This window comes from Tinamus guttatus, unplaced genomic scaffold (assembly GCF_059628265.1).
Source record: "Tinamus guttatus ecotype Peru unplaced genomic scaffold, ASM5962826v1 Tinamus_guttatus_pri_ptg000208l, whole genome shotgun sequence".
NCBI lineage: Eukaryota > Metazoa > Chordata > Aves > Tinamiformes > Tinamidae > Tinamus > Tinamus guttatus.
Genome location: NW_028288742.1, coordinates 2,896,640 through 2,923,123, shown reverse-complemented (window position 1 = coordinate 2,923,123; position 26,484 = coordinate 2,896,640). Strand labels below are relative to the sequence as shown.

At 39.5% G+C, this 26,484-nt stretch overlaps 1 protein-coding gene across 1 annotated transcript; it reads left to right on the top strand.

The window, feature by feature from the left end:
• The first annotated feature begins 738 nt into the window (after positions 1 to 738).
• MEMO1 (mediator of cell motility 1) lies at positions 739 to 25,884 on the top strand. Its single transcript, XM_088524168.1, has 9 exons — positions 739 to 891; positions 11,128 to 11,209; positions 12,795 to 12,863; positions 13,810 to 13,922; positions 15,262 to 15,373; positions 16,523 to 16,665; positions 17,785 to 17,861; positions 23,769 to 23,873; positions 25,225 to 25,884. The coding sequence occupies exons 1-9, from the start codon at positions 831 to 833 to the stop codon at positions 25,354 to 25,356; spliced, it is 894 nt and encodes a 297-aa protein (XP_088380294.1). The 5' UTR covers positions 739 to 830; the 3' UTR covers positions 25,357 to 25,884.
• Positions 25,885 to 26,484: the final 600 nt, after the last annotated feature.

Genomic DNA, 26,484 nt, shown 5'->3' with positions numbered 1-26,484 from the left:
GTCTCAAGGAACCTGAGATAATAACCGTCACACCCTCAAAATATGCGCTAGCTCCCATCCTGTTAACAGTGGCCACGAAAGCAGAAGCGCTCCCACGCGGGGAATTATGCCCCCCTCAGGAGGAGAGGGTCGCCCGGGGCACTAGGGAACCCCTCCTCGCCTTGGGGCTGCCCCTGTGCTCCAACGGCTCCAACGGCCGCGCGGCAGCGGGGCAGGGCCGGCGGGAGGGGCGCCCCCCCCCCGGCCACGGCCTCCCCTCGCCTGACCCGCGCTCCTAATCTTCCCTTCACCACAGAGACACGAGCCCGCCAATCAGCGGGGACGGAGACGATTGCCACGGCAACGCGGCCGGCCAATCCGCAGCGGCTCTGTCTCCACAGCCCCACCCTCCTTCCTGCCCCCCACCCCCCCGAGGCGGTGCCGCTCCATTCCGGCCTTGTCAACGGGGTGGGCGGGGCCAGCGAGGGCAGCCGCCCAATGGCGGCGAGGCTTTTGCTTTCGCGGCCAATGGCTGAGCGGCCTCCCGGTGGCCCCCAGCGCACGGGAGCTGCGCCGGGCCAAACCCCGCTGCTGCTGCGGCCTCCTGCGCTGCGCGTCCCCCCGGTGCCCGTGCGGAGTCGGCGGTGGCGGCCCCGGCCCCGGGCTTTGTCCTCCCGCCTCCGCCGCGGGGCGAGCGCCGCCCGGCAGCGCCGCCCGCCCTCCCGGCAGCGCCGCCCCCGCCGGCGCCCGTGCCGCGCCGTGCCGTGCCGGGGGAGGAGGGGGAGCAGCGCCGCCGCCGGGCCCGTCCCCCGCCGCCTCCCCCCAACACCATAGGCGGCTCCGGCACCAAGATGTCGAACCGTGTGCTCTGCCGGGAGGCCAGCCATGCCGGCAGCTGGTACACCGCCTCAGGTACCGGCGGCGGCGGGAGGGGCGCTGAATCAGCACTTTCTCACGGTACCGGGCCCGGCCCGGCCCGCGGGAGGCAGCGGCGGCCCTGGCGCGGCGAGCGCGGCCGCGCACATGGCGGCGAGGGCCGGGGCCGCCGCCTCGTGCCGTGTCCCCCCCGCTCCGCGCGGTGGCCGGGAGCCGGGGCCGGGAGGACGGCGGAGCCGTCACCCCCCACACGCGGCAGCGGCGCCGTGCGCGGGGCCGCGTCCCTGCTGGTGGCCGTGGCCTGGGCTGTTGTCTCGCCGGCTGCGTGGATTTACCCCCTCGCCCCGCGATTCTGCCGTCCCCGCGGGCTCCCACCCTCGGCTGCCGTGGGGCAGTGCCCCGCGGCGGGGAGTGTCCAGGCTGGGAAACCGCGTGGGGGCCTGGCAGGTTGCACTGCTCCTTGTGCGACCGCCAGCTCCGAAGATTTACCTTGGAGCAAGTAAAATCCCATCGGGAATATTTCACGTCATGGTGAGGTTGAGAGCAAAGGGAAGGACTTTGGTGTTGCGAGGGGCCAGGGCTCCCCAGAGGAGGCAGGAGGCCTGCGGAGCAGGGGTAGAAGCAGCCACTGGGCTGGGGGCAAAGCAGGAGTTGTGCTGCGCTTTGTGAGCGCCCAGCGTGAACTCCCCTCTTTCCTTCTAGCGCCTTCTGCGTAGCAGCAGAGAGAGGTTACAAAGCCCTGGACCCCACCGCTTAGAAAGGCCGTGTACATTGTCACAATGATACGGAGCAGAAAGAGCAGAAGAGCAGAGGTGGTGTGTGGGAGAGAAGGGTGTGAAGCACCATTCATCCCCCAGAAAGAGAGAGAAACTTGGGCTATGGGCTCAGTAGCACCTATGTTTCAAAATAAGCTTTATCATCCTTTTCCTGGGACAGGGTGGAGGGCAACAGGCAGCTCTGTGGTTGCAGATGGGTGTTCGAATTTTCTCCATCATTATTAAGGCCATTTGTAAGGCACAGTCTTCTGGGCTTAGGAGTAAAGATCATGGCCAAACCTGGGTGAAGGAGCTTGGGTGAATGGAAGCTGTCATAAATAATGATTTGAGTCCAAAAGGATGGGGGAGGTATCATTAAAACAACAACAAAAACAACAAAAGCATTGTTGATCCTAAATGGAAATTTAAAGAAAAGTGGATATGATTAAACCCCCCCATGCACTCTTCTTGGCTACAATAGGTAGCTTTCCTTCTCTCCTCCTGCAATTAATGGATAAAGCATATGGCAGGCATTCAGAGGGTGAAAAAATAAATATACTGGGGAGGGTAATACAGGAAAAACAAGGATTGTGAGATAAGTAGCTGGACTTAAGTATGGTGGTAACCTGTTCCAAGATAACAATAGAGGGGGATTGTTTTTCCTTCATATTTTAACATTCAAGACATTATTGTTTTGCCCATTACAAAACTCCTGTCAAGTCTGCATAGAGAGTAGATAGCCACTGCATTTTTTTTTCAGTATTATTTTCAGGACAATTATTGGATACTAGTTTATTTTTATAGAAAGCAAGCAACATCATCCTGTTGAATATATATCTTTAGAAACGCACAAGGAGTCCAAAATGCTATGGCTTTACTATGGTGTTAGGATAATTTTAAACGTACCCATGCTATTTATATTTTCATTCACTAATAAAGCTGAAAATTACTATTCAACGTGGAACAGCCAAATGGCCTTACATGTAAATTTTCTAGTCTGATAATGACTGCACCCCAAATTACTGCTGGATGCTTATGCAAGAGCTTTAGGTTGTTGTTATTGTTGCTGCTTTTTTGTTTCGCTTGTAATTAAAGCAGCACAGGTACTATATTTGTATATTATATATAGCTTTCTTGGACTGAGACTACACCCAGTGAGTCTGTGTGACCAGTTTGGCCAGTACTACTGCTCTGTGACAGCACATCTAAAGCCCATGTTGCTCCAGTTGCTTTTGTGTTGCCTTCTGGTTATTCCTTGCTGAGGAAGTGTGGAATGGTGCCCAGACACTTTCAGCAGAAGAAAAATATTAAACTAAGGCCTGTTTTAACTAGTTTTGCTGGCTGTTCCTTTAACAGGGTACATTGTAATTGTTGCCTTGTGAGTGGTTGGGGATAGAATTTGATGTTGCAGTGACTGGAGCTTGAGGAAATCCTCTTTTCCCCAATCCTTTCTACCATAGGGTTTTCCTCAGGTAAGGAAACAGCAGTATTATGTCTCACTCTGTGTTAGAAAGAGGTTTCTTGTGCAGCTTACATAGGCTATATGAGAGGAGTTCTTCCTGCTCAACGAGATAAGGAACTGCCATCTCCTATCTCAAACTTCTAACATAGGCTGGTTTCTTCAGTTATTACTTGAAGAAAGCCTGAATTTTCCCACATGATTTCAACCTGCACAACTTTAAGGATGCGACTGTGGCAGGAATTCAAATTTGAATTGTAAGAATTCTTCAGGGCATTCCTGTAATTCTCCAGGGATTGTGTTGCCAGGTCCTCCTACCTACTCTCTTCATGCTTTCCATTTGGGACAGGGAGTGATTTGCTAGGTTATATATAACTGGCTAGCATTTAAGCTTCCTATTTCCTGAAAACTGCTCTATTTCTATGGAGCTAAGTTTGGGTACAGAGGGCAAACAGGTGTCCTGGAAGCTCTCGTCCCCGCTACCATTCAGTTTCTACAGGAGTTATGACTGCACTCGTATTTGCTAACTGTCCAAGAGGACATGAGGAAGGTTTTGTTTGTTTGTTTTTGTTTGTTTTTAAAGGAAATGTTCAAAATGACTTCCTCTGAAAGCGTCTTAAAGAGACTGCCTGAGAATGACCTCAATTCCATGGCAGAGGTGTCAAGCATTTGAGGGGAAGATAACAAAATATCAGAAATGATGCATGGGACCCTGTGTCAGGTGCTTTTAACTGTAGCAGCAGAGCACCCATTGCTGTGCTTGAGAAATGTAACATCTGCCAGGCCTGACAGCAGAAGTCAACCTTGGGGAAGAAGGGCTGAAGTCAGTTGAGGAGGGGACCCTGGAAGCTGCAGGAGCAGCAGATGAAGAACAGCTCCAGAATGCAAAGCAATGTGAATGCAGTGTATGTGTAGGGGTTTGAAGATGTGTGTTCCTTGTGTTTACTAAGACTGCTAAGCTCTGTAGAGAGCTGTTGCGTTTGCTGAGAGCAGGGCCTCTGCAGCTTCCCTGGCTCCTGCCCGATTTTCTCCAGCTTAGGTTCTGCCTTGAAAACTAGTTCCAGTGCGCGCAAATCACCTGCTTGTGTGACACCAATAAGCCCTGCAGAGCTGGTGCGCCTGGCTGTGCAGAGACACACAAGCATCTCTAGGTGCGAGAATGGCTTCTCGACCCATAAGTAATCAGCTTGGTCCTTAGCAGAAAGGGAGGCTCCAGGCTGGGAAGTATAAGTAGTAGTTCCTACCTACTTGATGAAACTAAGAAGGTTAAAAAGAAAAAAAGGCTTTATAGGGGTCATGGTAGCCATTTAACTTCCGACATTCTTTATCCACCATACGTTGTTGTAAAGAAAACTTGAAGAAACAAGTTCTTTAGCAAGTGTCTGCAGTTGAGCTCAGTGTCATGGTTATCTCAATCAAATTTTACATAAGCTCTATTCTAGAATTCTTGGTGTGGAGAGTTTCCTGTCTGCTCTTCATCAGCATGGGTAGCTTGTTAGTAGCCTTCAGCCACGAATGTGTGGCACATCTGTCTTGCAGCAATGGGCTATGTTCAAGCAGAGGCTTAGAAAAAAAGTTGCTCCTTAGCAGTCACACTGAAGATATAAATCTCTCCAGCTGAGCTTCCAGACTGCAGTGGTGTTATGACTGTTGTTGATAGTAGCCTGCCGTGTTAACGACATTATTATATTTTTACTCAACCTTGATCCATATGTCCATTCTAAAATGGTTAAAATCGGAATGTGGTATCATGCTCCTATGGGCTAGCAACCTGATGTGTGATTGCTGCTACCTATGCTTGCAAAGAGAGAGAAAGGCATGTTGTGTAGACAAGTGTATCAACCTGCTGCACTGCTGTCCTCTATAATATTTTTAAAAGGATCTCATCTTCAGTGGTGAAAAATATCACTCTTTGGTTTATTTTTTGGCAGAAAGTTCCACTCCTGATGCATGAATTCAGCCATATAGGCCTCTTGAGATATGTTGACTATCAGGGTGAATGGGAAGAGTAGGGGCAACCTGTACCAAAAATAGCATAATTTTCCATAGTTTTGAACTCGAGCTAGCCATGCTCTTAGATACAAAAGGAGCACTTGAAAAATGAATGGCACGCAGGGCATTATACTGAATGTGGGCTACTTGCAGGATAGGATGTGGTAACTGTCTCTTTCCTCCTTCATGCTACTAGATTTTGTAAGCATCAGACAGCTCTTCTGGGAGGCAATCCATGCATTCCTGAAATGAAAGGTCAATGGCAGATGTGCATCAGCCTACCTTTTTCCTTGCTCTGTGCATAGCATGCCATGACAAGCGAGATGTCACATGTCAAGGAACTTTACATGCTTTATTTACTGGCAGCTGACCTGTCTTGCTTGACTCCTGCAAGAGCTAATTGAATACTATCATGCTCTTTAATAAGAACTTGCCTCAGCTTTTCCCCAACCAGTGAAATGCCAATACAGTCAAAACACAAAGATTTCTAGAAAGCTCTTCCAAGCAATATCAGCAAAGGCAAGTCAAGAAGGGTACATAAATAACAACACTGTGATCTGAAACTTGCCCTGCTGACCAAGTTCATCATTATATTGGGTAGGGCTTGTTTCCCTGTTATCGCTGACCCAGCCTTTGTGGTCTAGTGCCTGTTCTCTGAACGGGAACCTACATTTCTGCAACCTTATTCATGCAGTTGTGCATGACGTGGTAACCGCTGGGTTGATTTGAAATGCCATGGGTCTTTTACTCTCTACCAAGCAGTGTTTTGTATGATGAGCCAAGTACATGGTCTGTCTCCACATAAATGTTTGAAGAGAGCTTAAACTTCTGGTGCTCTCCTGTACAGCATTTCTCTCCTGCTGTTGTGGCTTAGGAGTAAAAACCTCAAAGTGCATAGGTGCAGAAATCTTGATGATAGTATTTGTAAGGATTAAAGCTGCTTCTTGCTTGTTTGGGCAAGAAATGTGCAGGGATGTTCAGAACTTGTCTTTCCAGCTGTCTGAGGTCTCAGCACTGATGTCTAGGGCAGTTGCAAAGGGTGCTACTCAGAGGAACTTTTGTTGAACAGAAAATAAATGAATAGGCAGATGAATCACTTCAGAAATCATTTTTCTCTCCAAGGCAGCTGCTCTTTTAGAAGACTTGCACCTCTACTCCTTGGGAATCTCTCAGTACAACCTGTATTAATGTTTTTTACTGCTTCTGCTTCAAATACCAATTTATTTAGCCGAGGCCCACTGTTGGTTTATGGCCCTCTGGAACCCCGGCTTCAGCACCCCGAAGCGATGGGGGTCTGAGCTGGCACAGCTTTTCTCACTTGCACGTTCAGCAGCTTGGGGGCCCTGCAGAGTGATAAAAAGGGATCCATTTGTCGTAAATACTGATGTAACGTCAGCACTCGTGTGCCTGTTGTCCTGAGCTGGTGCTCCCATCAGCACTGGGGAAAGCATGTGCACCAGTCATGGTCCTCTCTTCTTGAGGATCCGTTGTCTGTCCACCACCTCTGTTGCCTCCTGCTTCTGCGGCACCGACACTGCGGCTGGGGTTTCTTTCCTTCACACTCAGAGCTGCTGCATCCTACCTTAAAACCACTTCCCTGTAGTGGTGCGAGTCTTTGCAGTAGCTGAAGTGCATGGAAGGGTAGATGACTGTGTGGTTGTTGGATTCTGTGTGGTGGCACAAGGAGGTGGTTCAGAAAGACAGTCCTTCTTCCACAAAACAGGACTGCGGAAGTGCTGGACTGGGCTGTGCCGAGAACCCTGGCACAATCTCTAAATAACTCACCGAGTAACTTGGTGAGGCTCACTCGGCAGTATATGTAAACATAATGCAAAAGCAGTGAGCCAGCAGCATCAGTGTGTTGTTGCAGATGGTCTTGGGCAAGTGGATGCAGAAAAAATGTTAGAAGTGCAGGAGGGTCACTGGAGCCGAGCAGTGTGGATGATAGAAGCTTTGTGCACGAATGGGATAACTAATGTACTGATAACAAAGTCCTGATATGGCATAAGCTGGAGCTTTCAAATACAACTCATAAAATATAAGTTCTTAATTTACAATCTATAAGCAAACCTTTGTATCGCCTTGCAAATCTATGAAGAATGTGCTTTGCAAGGTTAAATACTAAATTTTGTTTCTCTCCCCACAGTTTCTGGGGGAAGAGGCAGGCTGCAGTGTAGAAATTTTATGTGGAAGATGCATATGTCTTTGGATCTTTTGCAAACTAACCATGGAAGATAGTAGCATGCAGCTGTAACATTGTATTATTCAAAAGTATATCAAAATAATTTAAAATACAATTTCCAGGCTGTTATTTCTTCCTGAATTACTGAAGTACTGCCTGAATCAGCATTATCCAAGTGTATAACATAAACTCAGTTTTGCTAGGAGTCAATTTTAAAAAACACTTAACATGTGGCATTTTCCTGGTATTATTAGAATAGTCTGAGGGGTGTTGCCTAGTGAATGCTTTGGCAAGTTCAGATTGCATTTAGCACATAATTTTGGTTGTGATGTTAAACACTTATTTTCCTGGAACTGCTAAACAGGTGGTCATTTGCTTGGGTCTCTGACCTAACTAGGAAGATGTTTTATAAGGCCACTTATGTGAATATGGCTCCATATTCTTAATGAATGGGGATACAGTTTGATTATTTATTTCCTAATAACTTCCACTGAGGGAAATTGGAGAGCTAGTGAAATGTGAGAAGGTCGAGACATGCAAGTGGGGACTGCCTCCAAAGCAGAATCAGTCCTTCTGTTGTGGCTTCAGTTTTATTTTCTCTCCCTCATTGCTTGCTCTTTTATGCTCATCTTGGAATATGTGAAACAGGAGTTCATGGAGCATCAGTGTGATACTTATTTGTATCCTTTATTTATTTATTTTAATCCCATAATTTGCTTGAGCAAATTTCTGCCTTATAAACTGACTTCTTCGTTTCTTCCTTTCATCCAGTTTTTGGTGGTGGAAGACTAATATATAGTAGCAGCAGGGAATGTGCTCATCAGCATGCATCTTCAAAAATCATTTCCTATTTCTGACAAATCCTAGTCTTTGCATAGGTATCACTTGTCCTTTACTCAAAGATTTTGCCTTTATTGCAGTTAGAAACAAAGATTTATTAAGTGGGACCTGTGCACTTAAAAAAAAAAAAAAAGTTGTATTTTCTGTGTTTTTAAATGAGAAAGACAACTGCTTAGTCCTTTGTCACATTTTGGATTGGAGTTTGCCTGAAGTTGGAATTAAATATTCTAGTTTCTCCTTATCTGGAAATAATGTGCTCGTTCATGGTATAGGCTTTTAACTAGTTAAGGTAATGTTGACAAAACAAAAACAAAGAATCTCTCTTTAGATAAGATACTTGAACAAATTCTGCCTATAGATGAATCCAGAAACCTGTCTGATAGAAGCTTGGTTTCAGCTTGAAGTTGTTTTTAAACTTAGTGTGACTACTGCCAGTTCCTAAATAAAAAACTTGTGAAATGTCCGCAGATAGTAGTGTCTGCATTCTTATTTTCATGCTGATACCTATGCCTTTCATAGGATTTAATTATGGGTGTGATATTATGTGCCTCAGTGAACATCATGTTTTGCTGATCTATCTTTATCTGGTTAAAGGACTGATCTTACATTATTACCTCTAAAGTGTATTGACTCTTCATAGAAGATGCCTCCCTGGAGCTTTCCCTCCAGGTTAGCCTTAAGAATTTTAAAAATCTGCTCATTCTGGAAGCTCTCAAGTTGGGTGCTCCCAACACTGCTAAAGGAGCAGGAACCTCTCAGGCTTTTTCCCTCGCAGTACCAGGATAGGCAGTGCTATTCCATGTTCATGCTTGCTTACTTAGAGACAGGTTAACCCCAGTTATCTAAGCAATGCTTGCACAAATCTCTATTCATATGTTTGAGTAAAACTGGAAAAATATTGCTTGGAGGACTGCTCATGGAGAAGCTATGCTCTATCATATGAAACTCTGAGATGAGTATCCAAACCATATCTGGATTTGTTTGTATTTTGTATAGCCCATTCATATATTCTGACTCTAGTCTCAAGCATTGTCGTGTTTAATAATTTGGAAGAACCACCTCTCAGAGGTCCTCCTGATCTAAAAGTGGTATTAGGTGTTGCCTTGTGTACCTAGGTAATTTGGTAACATGAAAATTGCAAATTTAAAATATTCATATTAAGTATTTGTAAGAATGGCAAGGGGAAAGTTGTTTTGAATTCTTCTGAGGTGTCATTTTTTTTCTGTTTTGGTTTGTTTCCCCGTTCCCTTTAGCTGAAAGATCAGCAGGATATGTTATATTCTCCATTTAATCCTTTGGACAGAGAGAAGTGTTTGATGACATACTTTTTTTGCACTATTTTAATAAAATATCGTCTGGTATGGACACTTAAACTAGATCAGAGTTAATGATCTGAAAAAACCATCTCAGAGTCACATTAAAGGGAGAAAATTGAATGCAAATTTGATAGCTTGTCCATATATAAATACTGCCAAAGTGTCATCCTGTGGGTTGTATTGATTTCGTACTTTATTTCTCTGCCTCTGAGAACTGAGGGTTTGTTACTCTGTGTCCGCACTAGAAGGCCGAGTGAACTTGGGCATCTTACTCTTCTGCTGTACTGTGAGATCAGAAGTCTTGGCCAATTATGAGCAGTCATCCAAGCTTTTAGGAAGTTGCCAACAATTCTGAGCTTTATGTTTAAATTGCACAGCAGGTTATCTGATTTGCTCACCATAGTCTTAGCCAGAAATAAAAGAAAGGGCAGAGGAAAGGGAAAGACTGGGCCTTGTTTGGGAAGATTTCCAGGTCTGTCTGCTCTAAAGGCTTTGGTGTGACAGCTGTTGTGTTGTCACTGGGTGCCCTTCTGGGGAAAAGGGGTAAGATGGGTCACATTTTGTATAAATCATTTTTTTAATAAATGTCAGGTTAGTAACTATTTGAAAAAAATATTCCATTTTAAAGAACTTGTTTCAGGAAGTTCTTTATCATTTTACATACTTGGGGAGAATTAGGAAGTTAGTTTTTGGGATTTTTGTTTGTTTCCAGAATGATTTCTGCCTCTTCATTTTTAAATGCAGATTTAACCAAAAAAAAAAAAGTTTTGTTTTTTTTATAGGGTACTGTTTTTTTAGTCCCCTAGTAGCTTAGAAGAAGGATGAAAACAGATCTATTTATGCTACATAACTTCTCCAAAGCCTCCATTTTCTAGGATACCATTATCCTTTTCTCTATTACATGTCTCTGCTGCTTGTTATTTTTTCAAGTGTCAGAAGCAGCAGTGCAGAATTGTATATGGGGTGCATATTTGGGATTCTTTTGCCTTCTTTCATAAAAAGGTGTTGTGCTATATATGCCAAATTTGCTCCTTCAGGAATAGTGTGACACCAGGAATCTTGTTTGTAATGAAAAATACCAGAATGTGTTGTTTGTTGGTTTTTGTTTGTTTGTTTTTAAGCATTGCTTTTTCCAGAAGGCATTTTTAGTACCTGTCAGCTAATTTATTCGAGAATATTTGCCATTTGCTGATGCGCAGGATTTAGGAGAAAAAAAAAAAGTCTTTTAAACATGAGATTGAACACCAAAGTTAAACATTTTTGTAATGTTATGTACTTGATTCGACCAAACGTTGCTCTGGAATCACTATAAGCATTTTTCCCCCTTCGCAATTCTGGCTGCTTCCTCTTTAGTTGCAGTTTTCTTGTCTTCAATATGCGTTGTGTTTTGCTCTTACAGATAATGAAGGACTAAGTATTAGAGCTTTTAGCCATCATCTCAGCATGTAAGGTCTTTTTATTTTATCATCTTTCCATACTGGACGCCCTTGGAATGGAAGAATCTGTTTGCATGGGTGGGTAATAAATGATCTTAAGGGACTAGGAGTTTGAAACTCTTAGGGTAACCTTGTGTTTTGCAAGTGCATTGTTTTTAGAGTCTATTTTTTTTGATATTGAAACACAAGCTTTCACATTTATGATAGTTTTAAATCTGTTGGATTTTATCTGTTGATTTCTCAGGTACGCTAAATTCTGCCATGGCTTCAGTATTCCCTTGTCTTTTCATAGGACCCCAGCTGAATGCACAGCTAGAAGGTTGGCTTTCTCAAGTACAATCCACAAAAAGACCTGCTAGAGCCATTATTGCACCGTAAGTTTGAAGTTTATTTTTATTAAATTAAATATTTGAAATGTTAAATGCTTATTTATTATGAGAGATTCTGGAGTCTGGTGTAAGCTTGCCTTTAGGTGAAAAGAATGTCAGCTATTTTTCAAGGATTTTGAATGCTCTGTGGAAATGGCAAAAATCTGCGCACATTTTTTTGTATATAATCAGTTTCCTTTTACAGATAGTTTGAAGACGTAACATTCATTTGTGCATGTAAGCCAGGTAAGAGATTAGAATGATAATCTAAAATTGACACATCATTCAGTGCATCTGTAACACAACATGTATATTACACGCATTTTTAATAGATACACGTACATATTTTTATATAAGACATGCATATTTGTATTTTTATGTACATATATATAAAATCTGTAAGCTTAACAAAAATGATAATAAAGCATTATTCTGTTATTGCTTTGGGTTTTTTTATTTGGTTTTTGTTTATAAGAGAAATGGGAAAAAAGGTTACATTTAGGACTATTTCTGAATTATTAAGGTAGAATTAAATTTGGCAAAGGGACATTCACCAAATGTGGAATAGGTAAAAGCACCCTAGGGATTATGGTTTGTTTGTTTTTACTTTGGGAACATAGTGCTAACAATGTTTGACATATTCTGTAATACCAGTGAGAGTGCAGAAGTAATTGGACCAAATCTGTCATAGTCACTCTTGTGCGCATATGCGCGCGTGTGTGTGTGTGTGTATACACATATATACACACACGGGGCAGCCTGGGCACGGCCACTGCTGCTGCCTGGTCTGAACTCTTCCCTGCCGTTTGGCCTGGGTCCCTGGGAAGTGCTCTCTGGAATTAATCCTTTTTGTGGTATAAAATGACCCTCGTCCTGTTTTGAACATTCTTGAAAAGGATGGATCTGAAGATTATGGTATTTGAAACAGGTAGTCAGAATAATTATGAGTCTTTTTGGAGCATGATCGGAGCAGAAACACAAACCCAGGACAAGAAAGACTCCATCATCTGTCTTGTTCTGCACAGTACAAATTACTTTGCTGCATTCCACCGCTTTCCATACGCCTGTTTTGTTGCTGAGGTATTCTTTTCATTGCCAGAGCATTTCCATTCTCTGTTTCTCTCTTGTAGCATGTAGCCTTTTATTGCCAAGAGTGTGGTTAGAAGAGCTTTTTGTTCCCAACTTACTATTCTCATGTCTTCTGACTGCACACTTAGCGTTATCTTGAAGTTCTCATAATATGCACTTGTATAGTGTCTTTTATAAATAACAAAAGTTGTTTTGATCCGGAGGCCTATTTAAAACTTTCAAGTGAAAAATCATCAAGACTTCTTTTCTTAACAAATATATCCAACATGCTTTTTGTATTAAATTTGGTTTGTTGATCCTCTGTTAACTGGAATATTACTTGCTCTCCATCTCTGTCACAGGTTGATTTTTTTTGTGTGTTTTGTTTGCTTGTTATCATTCTTTATTTCTAGCTCATTAGGAACTAAGTAGCCAAGATAAATATTATTTATGTGTTGTTATTTAATAATAATATTAAATACGTTAAATAATACTTTAACATTCTGTACTATTTGCCTTGCAGCCATGCAGGATATACGTATTGTGGATCTTGCGCAGCCCATGCTTATAAACAAGTGGATCCTAATATTACGTAAGTATTAAACCATTCTCTCTTTATTTTCACATGGAAAGTATAAAATGAACCTATTGCAATACCTGGAGAAGTTTAATGTTATTTTTGCATTTTTACACCTTGAAGTGCTCAAATACATTTTTATTTCGTTGTCTTTTTTTATTTATCCACTTCTACTTCATTTCCACGTAATGAAAGTGTTCAAATTGAGTCTTGCAAAGAAAAATTATTGTAATGTTGTTGAAAATGAAAAATATAAAGCAATTATTTTTTCTAAAAGTCTTGAACTATTAGAAGCTGTCTTTTAGAAGGGTAGGGGTTAGCTGTTGTGTTTCCAGATAATGTTTGTTATTTATAAAAACAGTGGAACATTGAGTCATAAGAGATTGAGTTATTTGTTACTTCTCCCAGGGTTGTGTGGTTTATTTTATTTTTGGATGTGTGTGTCTGTTTAAATGTATTAAATATTTGACCATAATTCTGCATTGGTTTCTCAGTGCAGGATTATGGGCTGAATGCTACCAGGATTCTCTTCTGCTGTGGAGAACAGTGACCATTGTGTGTATATGACATTTGAAGTCAGTGAAAGTTACCTGTTGTAATAATTTTAAATGGATATGTGTTTATAGTGGCACAAGTATAAAAAACATAATCTGTGCCCATTTCTGAAATACAAAGCCAACTATTCTAGGCTAAAGTATAATTTTCACGTATTTTGCCGACTGCAACATCTTTTAAAATAATAGAATATTTTCTTTTAAATTTAAGTTTAGAATTTAAAAATATCTACAAGTACTTGCTCAAAGGATGTATTTTGCCATTGAAGACTGTCTATGTCTTATCGTTGCTTTTGGGGAAATATCTTGTAATATTTTTTCCATGATAACAGTTTTGATTATTCTAATGCAAGTGTCTCAGTAGAAATACAGATGTCTACATTTTGGGTTTTTGCGTTTAATTGTAGACGAAAAATTTTCATTCTTGGGCCTTCCCATCACGTGCCCCTTTCCCGATGTGCACTTTCCAGTGTGGACATTTATAGAACACCTCTGTATGATCTTCGAATTGACCAGAAGAGTAAGTGAATAATAAAGCTTTTTCTCATTTGGTGGAATGCTGAGGCTTCGGTGTTACCTGTATTATTGTAGTGCCAAGAACCCTGTTGCTGATGAGCTTTATCACTTGAAGTAACACACAAACGTAGTACTATTCTTACTCCAATAAAAGTTAGCTTCTAAAAGATCCTGCTGGCTGCAGGCATTACTGTATGCAGTCTCTAAAATCACTGTTGTGGTCCTGCAAGTAAATAATTTTCAGTTTTCACTTGTCTTTTCCATCATGTCTTTCCCACGGTATATGACTCCTGAAAAGTGTGTTTTTAAGAAGGATTTTTACAACAGAAATTGCATCTGAGTAATATGTTACACCCTTGTTCTATGACTCTGAAGTATTCTGTCTGTAAAAAAAATGATAGTGCTTTAGTTTTGAGGAACAAAAAACTGTCTTTGCTTGGATGCATTATTGCACCTTACTCATTTTTACTGGCAGAGTACCTATAGAACTTAACTGTTAGTCCAAAAAGTACCAGGTTTTCAGGTTAAAATCAAAGACACAGTGAAGATGTGTGCAGGTCAGAATACTGCACTGTTCTCAAGACTTATCTAAAGAACAAATTTCTTTGTTAGGCTAATTAGCCTAAATGTATTGCCATTTTCTCGTGACTGCAAGGCTGAGTAAGCTAGTTTAGACTTTCTGCCTAGCAGTTCTTCGTGCCTGCAGACTTTTCCTTAGAAGACATGTTTTAAGTTTTGTACCACTCTTTGGAATGGGGAGCAAATCACTGCCCCACTTCAAACTGTGCATTCAGTGGAGAGCTTGCATGTGCAGAGATCCCTCTGTTTGCACACATCCAGGTATATTTGAGAGGACAAAAGATGCATTATAAGCATAGATTACTTAATCACTTTTCCCTATCCTTAAATTTCATAATTCAATTGTTAGTAAATTAAACAGTAAAGTAAAAATGTTTTTATGCATTCAGCAATGGCTCAACTTATCAGTATTTTTTGTGATGTATAGTGATATTGTGAAAATAAGAATCAAAGGACCAGGCAGACTAGTACATATTTTAACGTTTTTTATTGTGTGTTTAAACTTTGTATTGTAAATGGATTTTTTTTTGATGATGTTAGCATCAGTGGCCAAAAAGGGCAGTGATTTAAAACATGTTTATTTTGTGGATTTATTGTATTTGTATCTTAATGACTTATGCATTTAATCATAAATTTATTTTAAAACAAGTGTTTATGATCACAGTCTTTCAAGACAAGTAATACATTTTAATTGACTTCTTTTAGTAAAGATGCACTATAGTTTGTTTTTTTCTTACTAAAAATTCATCTCAAATTCATTTCAGTTTATGGAGAGTTGTGGAAGACTGGAATGTTTGAGCGTATGTCTCTACAGACAGATGAAGATGAACATAGTATCGAAATGCATTTGCCTTATACTGCTAAAGCCATGGAAAGGTAGTAGGGCTAATTACTCATTGTATAATATAATGCATTGATTGCTTGAGCTGCATATAAGATGTACTAGGAGCAAATAATATCCTTACGTAGGATTTCCTTCCTATGTTTCTCCACCCCCTCAATAGAAATTATGAGGTGGGGAAAGAAGGAGAAATCAGATGCTAGGATTATTACTGGCTCAACTATAGAGACTGTGAGCAGAGCAAACACTGGAAAAATGAAATTGTAATGCCTCTTAAGAAAGAATTCATATGTCAATATCAACTTACAGACTTCATATTAGACATACTATCTGGAATCTTTCCAAAAGTTTGAATTCTTTCTCCTCCTTTTTTCATAAGACCTGAGGTGTGGTAGTATTGAGTGGGGTTTTTTTGTTTGTTTGTATGTTTTTTTTTTCTTTTTTTAATTGTTAATTGGATAAATAAATACAAGTGTTAGTTTGTTTACTGATGAAAAACAAGTGTGGCTTGCAGTCCTGCCCTGGTCTCTTAAGTTTTGTGATTCAGTGTTGGGATTTTTTTGTTCACTGATCCATTTTTCCCAACTCTGAAAGAAGTTCAGATATTAATATGTGTTTCCTCTGGCATTTAAAATTTGTTTAGAGTATTAATACTCATTTTGAAATCAAGGTTCTGTTTACGGATTTCAGGTGAGCGCTACGAATAATTTGATTTTAAAAAGGGCAGGTGATTTTATCACTTTTTTCCTGTTTCGTTTAGTTTTTCTCAGACAGTATTTAAAATTTTGCCTGGAGTGCCAATACACATCTAGATGCCTCCTATACACTATCTTGAGGGCTTTCATGTATCTTGAGAAATTGCATAGCATTTGTGCTGCTTCTCTGCGGGGAGAATTTCATTCTTGCTTTATTGTTGGCTTCACTGTGTTGTGTGTGTTTTTTTTTTTTTTTTTTTGGTTGACTGGTATTTTCACTTTGCAGGAAAATGGTATTTTCGGGAGGGATTTGTCTTCTAGAATTGAAGTGGGTTCATGTTTGAAAACATTGTAGTATGACATTATTAAATTAACTATATTTTCACTTTAATAGTATCCTTTTAAACATTCTGCAGTTTCAGTTAGCAAGCCCTGAAAAACCTCAGATGTTACCTAAAAAATTACAACCTTTTTTCTTTTGCTTATAAGCCATAAGGATGAGTTTACTATTGTTCCTGTATTGGTCGGAGCACTGAGTGAGTCAAAAGAACAGGAATTTGGAAAACTCTTCAGTAAATACCTAGCTGATCCTAGTAACCTCTTTGTCGTTTCTTCTGACTTTTGCCATTGGGGTGAGTTTCATATCTCTTCATTCTAGCAGCATGATAAATATTTTGTAGTTATTTTCTGAGAATGTGTTTCATTAAACATAATTCAGCTTTTTAACATCTGATAAATGTTTCTCTGTAGTTCAAATGCTTTTTGTAAAGGTGAAAAGGATTCTTTTTTAGTTTATAAAATTAGGTGAAGAAAATAATGTGGTAATGTGTTTTCAATGTAGTAGAGGAAGGAAGTGGTGAAGGTATATGAGCTTATAAATGCATCTCTTCACTGTTGGCAATGAAATAAGTGCCTGGAGTTTCTTGGTATTTTGCTCTTCTAAGCATCTCAAAGCAACTTGCCAAATAATCAGTTAAGAATTCACTGGATATGGCAACTCCCACTGATGGAAGTAAATTCTGCACGTGTTTTGCTGTTGGGTAAGATAGAAGATGGAGTAAATTTTGGTGGCAGAGCTAAAAAGATTCCAGAAGCCTTGACTTCTGTCCTTCTGCTTTAACTCTTTATTTTTTTAGGTGTGATAATAGCTGGGAAAGGGCCTACCTACTTCAGAAAAAATGTTGTATGTTATGAAACAGAGCGTACCCTTCTTGCAGTTGTCATCTTTGATCACCTTATGTAATTCATATTTTACTCATCTTTGAATTGTGGAATAGCTAGAGCTATATAAGAATGACCTGGATTCTGCTATGGCTAATGAATCATCAGAGCTGTTTATTGAATTGTCATGGTCACTTTCTTTTAACCTTCATTCACTGTGGGTATAAGTTGTGCAAGCAGAAATAGCTTAACTCCAAGTTGACTCAGTCAGGAGGGTTAGTGAAAAGAAATGCTGCTTTACTTGCTGATTTATAGAATTGGATTTGAAAGGCATTAGCAGGCAAATAATAAGGGATACTGCATTGTCAGTTCTACATAATAGGGCTCTTTTAGCTGCCTGCAAAGTGTTTTTCTTTCACTTTTGGGCTGGTATTTTGGTGATTGCCCTCAAATTTCCTCACTGGAGCTAAAAAGTATAGTAAATGAAGATTACTACTTTACAAATATTATCATTTCAATTAGTAAGTACTAGGGAGTGTTTTAGCTACAATTTTTCCCTTTTTTATTTTATACATGATTTTTGTTTCAAGGTCAGAGGTTCCGTTACAGTTACTATGATGAATCCCAAGGAGAAATTTATAGATCCATTGAGCATCTAGATAAAATGGTAAGTTTTCAGATTTGGTGGAACTAACTAACAAATTTCTCCTGTACATTACATTACTTTGAACACTTTAGAAATTTCTCTAACACAGTATTATAGATTAGATTTTGTTGAATGTATACTTTTCCTCTGTTTACCACAAAAAATATTTTAGTTGGATTTAATTACTTACTTGTTTTTAAACTAATAGCCTACATTTTATTAAATGTGCACAATATGTTGTGGGTATAATGTGGTAAGCATAACTCATGAAAATAAATCTATGTTTGCCTACCTAAAATTCCCTAGTGTATCTTAATTTCTGTCCAAGTATCTTCTTATATTTACAAGAAGCAGTAAGAACTCTAAATTATTGTGGAAGTTCATATTTAATAGTTACCATACTTGCACATTGAAACAGTGTTGGGATTGTTAATAGCTACAGCACCATCCATTTTGAGGAAGAAAGGCTCTAGGGGGTTGTCCTGGATAGGAAAACAAGAGTCACTCTTTCCTTGGGACTGGTCTTCCCTGACTCTGAGGCAAGTGATGGGGAAAAGCAGTAGCCTGTATTTCCTGCCAGGTTTGGCTAGTTACTGAAACAAATACAACCAAATACTCAAAGTTTACAATGCCAATTAAACTGCATTTTCTTTTCAATTGCAAGAGCCAAGGATTTCCTTTTAAAAGCAAAATTGTGCTAGCCCTCAAGACTATATTTAATGCACAGAATAGAAATAATTCTCTTAGAAATACGTAATCTTAAAACTTGGTTAAAAACTTCACTGGAACATTTTTGTAACTTTGTGAAATCTGTTTTTAAAACAGATGGTATTACTCAGTTGCCAAGACTTCTAGAGCTTACTCTGCTTTGCATATCCATGTTAACATAGCTTTTCACTGCTGAAACTGCTCTCTAACCTGGAAGTACATACGTCTTCATTCTAGTGACACAATTTTTATTAATTTCCATTGTTAGTTGAGAGGTTTCTCTGAAGACAGTGTTTTCCTAGAGAGACTTCCAGGAATTTGTGGTTCTGAGTTTTTGCAGGAGAGCAGATTAAGATGTGTTAACAAACATTAGTTTCCTCATGTTAATCTCTGTGGTCGAAGCTGGTAGGAAGCCCAGGCTTGGGCAGTTAATTACTTTCCATGAATACTTTGCTTTGCACCAGTCCTTTAGTAGCTATTTAATCAGAAGGAAATAGTGTTTTTTAAATCAGTTTTTTAAATTGATGAAATTAATTACTACTGTATGCTGTTTAATAACTGTGAAGGTACTTTTTCAGTCTCAGTTGGCAAATGAAATATGCTGTGCTGCAGTCATGATCTCCTTTTGCCTGTTACCCAATATCATGCATCCCTGAGCACACGACTCCGTGTTGAAACAACACGGTGCTTTGGTGGATTTGGAAACTTCTTCTCGGCAGCCCTGCGGATTGTGCATTTCTGACGTTGGACATGATGCCACAAGGGCCTCTGTCATATAGCATTAGCTTTTGGGATGAGTTTGCTCCATTTTTACATGCCCTGCTTGGCTGCCTATTTTTTCCTTAGGTAACTATTGACTTATTTAATGTTGTTTTTAATAGAAGGAAGCTTGTATTGTTAGAGCCCGCAGGCCTCTCCACAGAGAGTGTGCCTTAAGGTAGACACAAAACTGTTAAAACAGAGAGGGTAACTTCTGCTATTAATTATAACCTCTACACTTGATGATGTAGTAGTTTTATTTGTCCTAACTAGCAAAGCAGCTGGCTGTGCGCTTTGCAAGCAGTAAAAATAATCTGGATTCGCAGAATTATTTCTCTTTAGACATGCCCTTGTAGGAGGACAGTCTAAATCTCTTCCCCTCAGGGGGCAAAACATGACATGCATTGTAGACTTAGTACCAGTGTTAACCACCATGATAAATTTTATTTGCTATTAGAGCTCTCGGATTCCAACATAAAAAAGGCAGAGCAGTGAATGTCACTGGGCAGCACGTGAGTTTCTCCATGATGACTCTTAATGTGAGGTTGTTGTTAGGTGGGGGACACCACTGTCTACCTTGTAGCTGCTTGCTGAAAGGAGTAGCAACCTCATGATAATTAGGGATACTGGGGAAGGATCTTGGAATGAAGGGTTATTACCAAGTGGCCAATGTGTGACAATTTATATATCATAACCCCAATACTTAGCATATTTTAAATTAAGAATGCAGGGTTCTGTAATACGTAATTGTAGAACAATTATTGAAGAACAATTGGAAGAACAATTATTTTTTTGGTGATGGTTAGCTATAAAATGTAGACTGCCTGCTTGAATCTTCACTGCCAGATTGATCATTTCACTTATACTTGGGAAATGTTTCTCCTTTTCCCTGAGTCACTTGAAGGATTCTGTTACCCTGAATACTGACAGGGGAAGGAGAGGGAGGGAGGAAGGAAAAAAAGGCAATGTAGGTGCCAGGGAGAACTGTGCAGAACCAGCTGCCAGTCTTGGTGCAGAAGCAGTGCCCAGCCTGCCTGGCTTTTGAGATGACCCTTGAAATGCACCTGAAATCTGGTGGCTTCTGCAGTGCCACTCTGGTGCGCCAGCACCTTCCACCATTCTCCAGCCTGGGAAGACCACTTAGCTTGAGGGTAGCGTGGACTGTAACTCCAGGCTTATGTACTATACTTTTTTTTGTTGTTGCTTGTTTAATTGTCTAGTCTGGGTGACTCATGCCAAGAGAGTTGGACAGAGCAATGTCAAGAGCAAGTCTGTGTTTCTCCTTTCATGAGTATGGTACTGTTGGGCATTTTTTCTTTAGGAGTAAAGAAGCTGCTGAGATAGCTGATTGCAAACATTAATTAGCCAAAAAAGTATTGATCTATAGTATAAAATAAGCATGATTTTTTTTTTTTCTTTTTTTTTTTTTTTTGGAAGCTCATTGGTATTTTGTTCTTTGAGACTATATTTAAGAATGCAAACACTTTGTCTCTTGTGCTCTCTACCAGGTCATCGTAGGTGCTGTTAATAATGTCTGCTTAACTGAGACACAGTAATTGTTTCTGGTGTCATGATATCCATGTGATAAATTGCAGAAATCTGTGATAGTTTGCACTTTATCATGTGTTTTTTTTTTTTGTCATGTATTTTACCTCTGTTCTAAATCACTCAATCTCAGTTGAGTTTTGAAGCTGAAAACTTCTGAGTGGCTTCATACTTTTTTGAGCAAACAAAACGCAACCTGACAAAAATATTTCTTTTGTTCCTTAATGCCATGCTGACTGAGAACCAAGGCTTCCTTCTCTGCCTAACAAATTTAAAATTAAAAGTAATTCAATTTTATTTTATCCTGCAGTAAAATTTGCAGGATATTTGCTAATACTCATTTCCTATAGATTTTCTCAAATCCATTATGTGTGAAGGCTCTGTTAGTGTTTGCTGGGATGAATGCAGAGCTCTAAATGTTTCATGGTATCGAGTTGTGTATTGAAATAAGCTTACTAGGCATTCTGTTAAATCACTGTCTTTTCATTCAAGACAAATGCTCGAGTGCCCAGTATGTTCCAGTGAGTTTTGGCTATGAAATAAGCCTCTCAGTTGAGCAGTTACTTTTATTTTTAAAATAAGTCATGGAAGGGTCTGTTAATGTATAAAAAAGGTTTCTGAGCTGTTCAGTGTCTGGCAAATGCCTTCTGCATGCTTGGTTTTACTTGAGTATGTAGCTAAGTTTGGTTCTGCTTTCTTTAGTTGGGTATTGACGTGCAGTTCACAAGGGAATGGATGATTCAGGGACTTGCTGCTTAAACTTTTCATAACTTTTACAAATACAATGATTTCTGTGTAGTCCCTACTAGCTGCAGAATAGCTACCTTTAATTTTGGGCAGTCATTTAAGTTCTGTAGATCAGCAGTGAGCAACAGCAATAATTGCTGGCCAGAGAGCCAAACATTTTCTCGGTGACCCTGGAAGAACTGAGCTTTTGTCAGCAGTTGGTCAGCATAGTTTGCTTTCATTTTTTTCAATAAACATTACATTTAAATGAATTGATTTTATGTCTGTTTTTAATTAAGAGCGCATAAAAGTGGCGGTTGCGGTTGTTTCCTAATTCTATGACTCTCTTGGGCATCTCCATCTTCTGTGTTCTAAGTTGAGATCCACAGTGAGCATTTAGCATATCTGCCAGATCAGCCAACATCCTTGCAGAGTAATCAAGCGGCTTCACTGTGGAGGTGGAGACTTCAGACAGACCAGCTTTTTCCTGCATCGCTATCTTTTTTTTATCACTCATGCTTCCCCAAAAGTAGCAAGGGAAGGAAGGGGTGAGGGCCAGCACACAAACACAGGCATCTTGGGAGAAGTTCTTCCTTTGACCTCCTTTTTAATATCAACCTCCATCTATCCCTATGCAAAGTGGGTGTTTTTTTTTCTGGACTGTTGGGAAAACTCTCCAGGTTCACCGTCTACATATAAAAGTAAAACAACTGTGTGTCTTACTGAATTAGTGACGAGAATTTTCAGGGGGAGGAAAAACAGGAGAGGATGGAATCGAGTTCAGCCAAAATAGCAAAACAATGGTGAGATGCAGACAATAACTTAAATTGTTTTAACTACTTTTCTGTTGCATTTGCTTTACTATATTGCGATAGGGAAGAGGAGGTGGATTTTGGAGCTGTAGAATTTTTTGCCTTTATGAATGCAAATGTCTGTGAAAGGCTTTTTCTTTCTTTCTTTCTTTCTTTCTTTCTTTCTTTCTTTCTTTCTTTCTTTCTTTCTTTCTTTCTTTCTTTCTTTCTTTCTTTCTTTCTTTCTTTCTTTCTTTCTTTCTTTCTTTCTTTCTTTCTTTCTTTCTTTCTTTCTTTCTTTCTTTCTTTCTTTCTTTCTTTCTTTCTTTCTTTCTTTCTTTCTTTCTTTCTTTCTTTCTTTCTTTCTTTCTTTCTTTCTTTCTTTCTTTCTTTCTTTCTTTCTTTCTTTCTTTCTTTCTTTCTTTCTTTCTTTCTTTCTTTCTTTCTTTCTTTCTTTCTTTCTTTCTTTCTTTCTTTCTTTCTTTCTTTCTTTCTTTCTTTCTTTCTTTCTTTCTTTCTTTCTTTCTTTCTTTCTTTCTTTTCTTAGATGTTTTGGCTTTCATAATATAACTACGTGGGCTTGTGGATCTCAATAATGGTGGGAAAAAAAAAAAGATGTATAGGTGCATCATGCACGACTGCAACATGTAACGTGGAAGTGTCTTCTGGCTCTTAAATTTATTTTGGGGAAAAATTGACTTGTGCACTGACCTTCCAGTGCTTCTGAGAGTTTTTTGGGTCTGCTTTTAATGCACTGAGCAGATGGCCAGCCTGTGCCCAGATCAGTTGCCTTGCGTGCCTCCTGTGCCTGGGTACTGTTACACTTTGCTGCATTCTTAAATTGTGTGAGCCTCTGTCGGTGGTTTGATGCAGTTTGGAATTGGACATCAGAAGTCCCAGGCAAATGCACTGCCCTGAGAGCTGTTACCAGGGAGAGGAGATGAAGCCAAAACTTCTTTCTGCTTTGCCCTTTTAGTAAATCTATCTGGTTATTGCTATACAAAATTCTGCAAAAGTAGATGTCCTTGGAGGTGTAGGTCAGCTAGTCTGTGTGAGGAGCTTTTTTTAATGTGATTTCTCTCTCTCTCTCTCTCTCTCTCTCTCTCTTTTTTTTTTCTCTCTCTAAAACTACAATGATAGCTTCCCAGATCTTAAATCATTGACAGCTTTGGAAGAGCTTCTGTGCTGCTGGCTTGTCAGGGATTGTCAACAAAATGATTACAAGCCAGAGCTCATGTGCTGAGATTGCATTTGTACCCTTGATTCAAAGTTGAGGGTTTTTCCTCCTTGAAATATCCTATGTTGTTACACTAGGTAGTGTAAAAACTCCTGCTTTTGAATGTGTGAAGTAATCTTTGCTATTAATGTTTTTTTGGTTTTTGTTTCTTTTTTCCTTTAGGGTATGAGCATTATAGAGCAGCTAGATCCTGTATCTTTTAGCAATTACTTGAAGAAATACCATAATACAATATGTGGAAGACATCCTATTGGCGTATTATTAAATGTAAGCTTTTTTAATTTGATTTTTTTTTTAAGCAAAATTGTTCACACTTCTTTTTTTTTTTAAAAAAAAAAAGTAATACTGCTGGAGTATTCCTTAACTCTAAAATGACAAGTCTGGAATCAGTTTATTTTTCCAAGTGTCCTCAATTTGGTCTGTAATTTCCTTGTTTTGCGCGTAGATAAATATAAGTTCTTACAAGGGCTGAGGTTTTCAGTTGCCTGAGGGAGATGAGGTACCACGTTCCTTTGAATTTCAATGAAAGTCATTCACTTTCTTTTGGCACTTCAAAGAAACAAAAAATCCATCTCCATGGGGAAGTACATATTTGCTTCTTTTGAATCAGTACTTACCAACATACTTTATATACATATGTATTTTTTTCTGTATTGCTATTAGCTAGCTATCGTGAATGCCTTGTGATGCCTGACAGCATTTTTGAATTTTGCAAATATGATGAGAGATTGCCTCTGTAAGTATTAGTGCAGTGCACCATTAACTCATAAATTAATGGCAATTAGAATTCAGATTAACTGGTACATTCTAATTACTGTATTCTGCTTTGGTGATGCAGGACAAATGTAAACCTAGCTTAACTTAGTGGTCTAAACTGGGTCACAGCTGCTTCATAGCACTGTTGGAGTGGTACAGATTTGTCATATTGCTTAAATGAATCTTACACTGTACTTTTAATATAATTCAAAATACAAAATACTAGGCCTTCCTTTTAAAGGGAAGGCTTAATTCATTGTAAATGTACTCTGTGGAGAACATAGATCCCACTTTTAAGAAAGATTCCTCTGTAAAAACAGTATGAGCAATGTCAATGGTTGGGGATGCGTGTAGTCAAGTTTTATGACTTAACTCTAAAAATCTCCAATACTTACAGTCTAAAAATAATTATTCTTGCAATGAATCTGAGCTGAATTTTGTTATTTCTCTTTAGCCCAATTTGTATGACAATAAATTGTCATATTTTACCTACATCTTGGTGCTTTTTTTGGAAATATAGGGAGAAATGCTATCTAAAAAGTGTTTGTAGTTATTTTCCGTTATGCATATGTTTTTGCATAAATTCTCAACAGAATCAAAAGCATGATTCTCAAATAATGTATTTAGTAAGGTTATTTAACAATGTTTTATAGAGCTGCACGGATGTGCATAGTGCAGAGGGGCAGCATCAATGGTTAATCAGAGGGCAGAAATGGGTTAGGTCCACAAAATACTCATTAATATAAGAGGTGCTAAAAGAATGCCCAAAGACCATTTGGAAGAGAGGATTGAGGTCTAGATATGATACTAGACTATTTCAGTGATGCTTTTTTTCTTTAAACACCCTTTTTTCTCTCTTCAGGCTATCAACGAGCTCCAGAAGAACGGAATGAACATGAGCTTTTCGTTTTTGAATTACGCTCAGTCGAGCCAGTGTCGAAACTGGCAAGACAGCTCAGTGAGTTATGCGGCTGGAGCACTCATGGTCCACTGAACCGCTGAATGCTCAGGGATGGCACCTGCACACACTCTATATGGGGTCCCAGCCTAGCCCTTACAAAGATACAGTCCCTGGTCTTTGGGTATACTGAAACCTCAAACTAATAGAACTCTCTTCTTTTCTAGTAGGTGTAGTCCTTCCTTAGTTTCAACTCATTTAAAAATGCTTTCTTGTTTAGGACAGTGGAAGGAAGGCTGGTATTAAAATACTTCGCGACTTTTAAAAAAGGTCATGGCTATAAAGGCATGGTGACAGACAGTCCTTATACAACATGTAAAGCATTTACCATATCCTAAATTTGCACTCTTCGCAGACCTGTGCACATGTACTCAGCTTTCAGAATAGTTTTGCAAGTTGTAAACAGAAAAAGGGGTGGAAGCTTTTTAATAAAAGAGAGCAACGCATTTATTAAATGATCCTGTATTAGAACATAATAAAACTCCAGTATAGTCAGTTACTACCCGTGATGTACGACAGATATCTTCTATTTTAGTTGCTAATAAAGGGCTACACAAACCAAAATAGTCTGATTTAAACTTATTGCTTTGTTTTCTTTCTATGTGACTGCTTGTCATTTACATCCTTTATTCTCAGTTCTTATGCTTGGTAACTCAGCTATTTTGTAAAATACTTCAGAACGTGTTTTATCTTTAACATTTGTTATGACTGCTTCATTCACAGTTTTTTTTTTTTTTTAATCCTAAATGTTCAATATGAGTTCGATAGTGCAAAAGAACTTGAAAAGCCTTTTGTATGTTTTCATTCTTTCTATTTTACAAAGTTACCTATAAATTATGTTTTGGTATATGATACAAATTTGTATCAGAAATACAAGTTTAATGATTATAATGATCAACTTGTTGAAATGGATGCAGTATTTTTATTTGAAGTGATTTAATATTGAAGACAATAGCTGGAAATGAGAATTCTCAGAATATCTTATCAAGCATTCATAGACCATGCAGAAGCCATACAGTGCTAAGCTCAAGCAATTATTTCTCAAATTTATTTGGAAGGGGAAGATAAGGCTTCTATCTCTGGGGGTGTGGAGGTTTTTTGGTTGTAGGATTTTGCCTCTTTTTTTTTTTCCCTGCTCTTTGACTGGAGGTAGAATTGTTTTAT

What these genes read in the sequence shown, in the direction of transcription:
- MEMO1 (XM_088524168.1), top strand. Translation starts at nt 831, where the DNA reads ATGTCGAACCGTGTGCTCTGCCGGGAGGCCAGCCATGCCGGCAGCTGG. An exon ending in CAGCTGGTACACCGCCTCAG is followed by an intron (nt 892 to 11,127) that starts GTACCGGCGGCG and finishes GTCTTTTCATAG; the next exon opens with GACCCCAGCTGAATGCACAG. An exon ending in TTCTGACTTTTGCCATTGGG is followed by an intron (nt 16,666 to 17,784) that starts GTGAGTTTCATA and finishes TTTTGTTTCAAG; the next exon opens with GTCAGAGGTTCCGTTACAGT.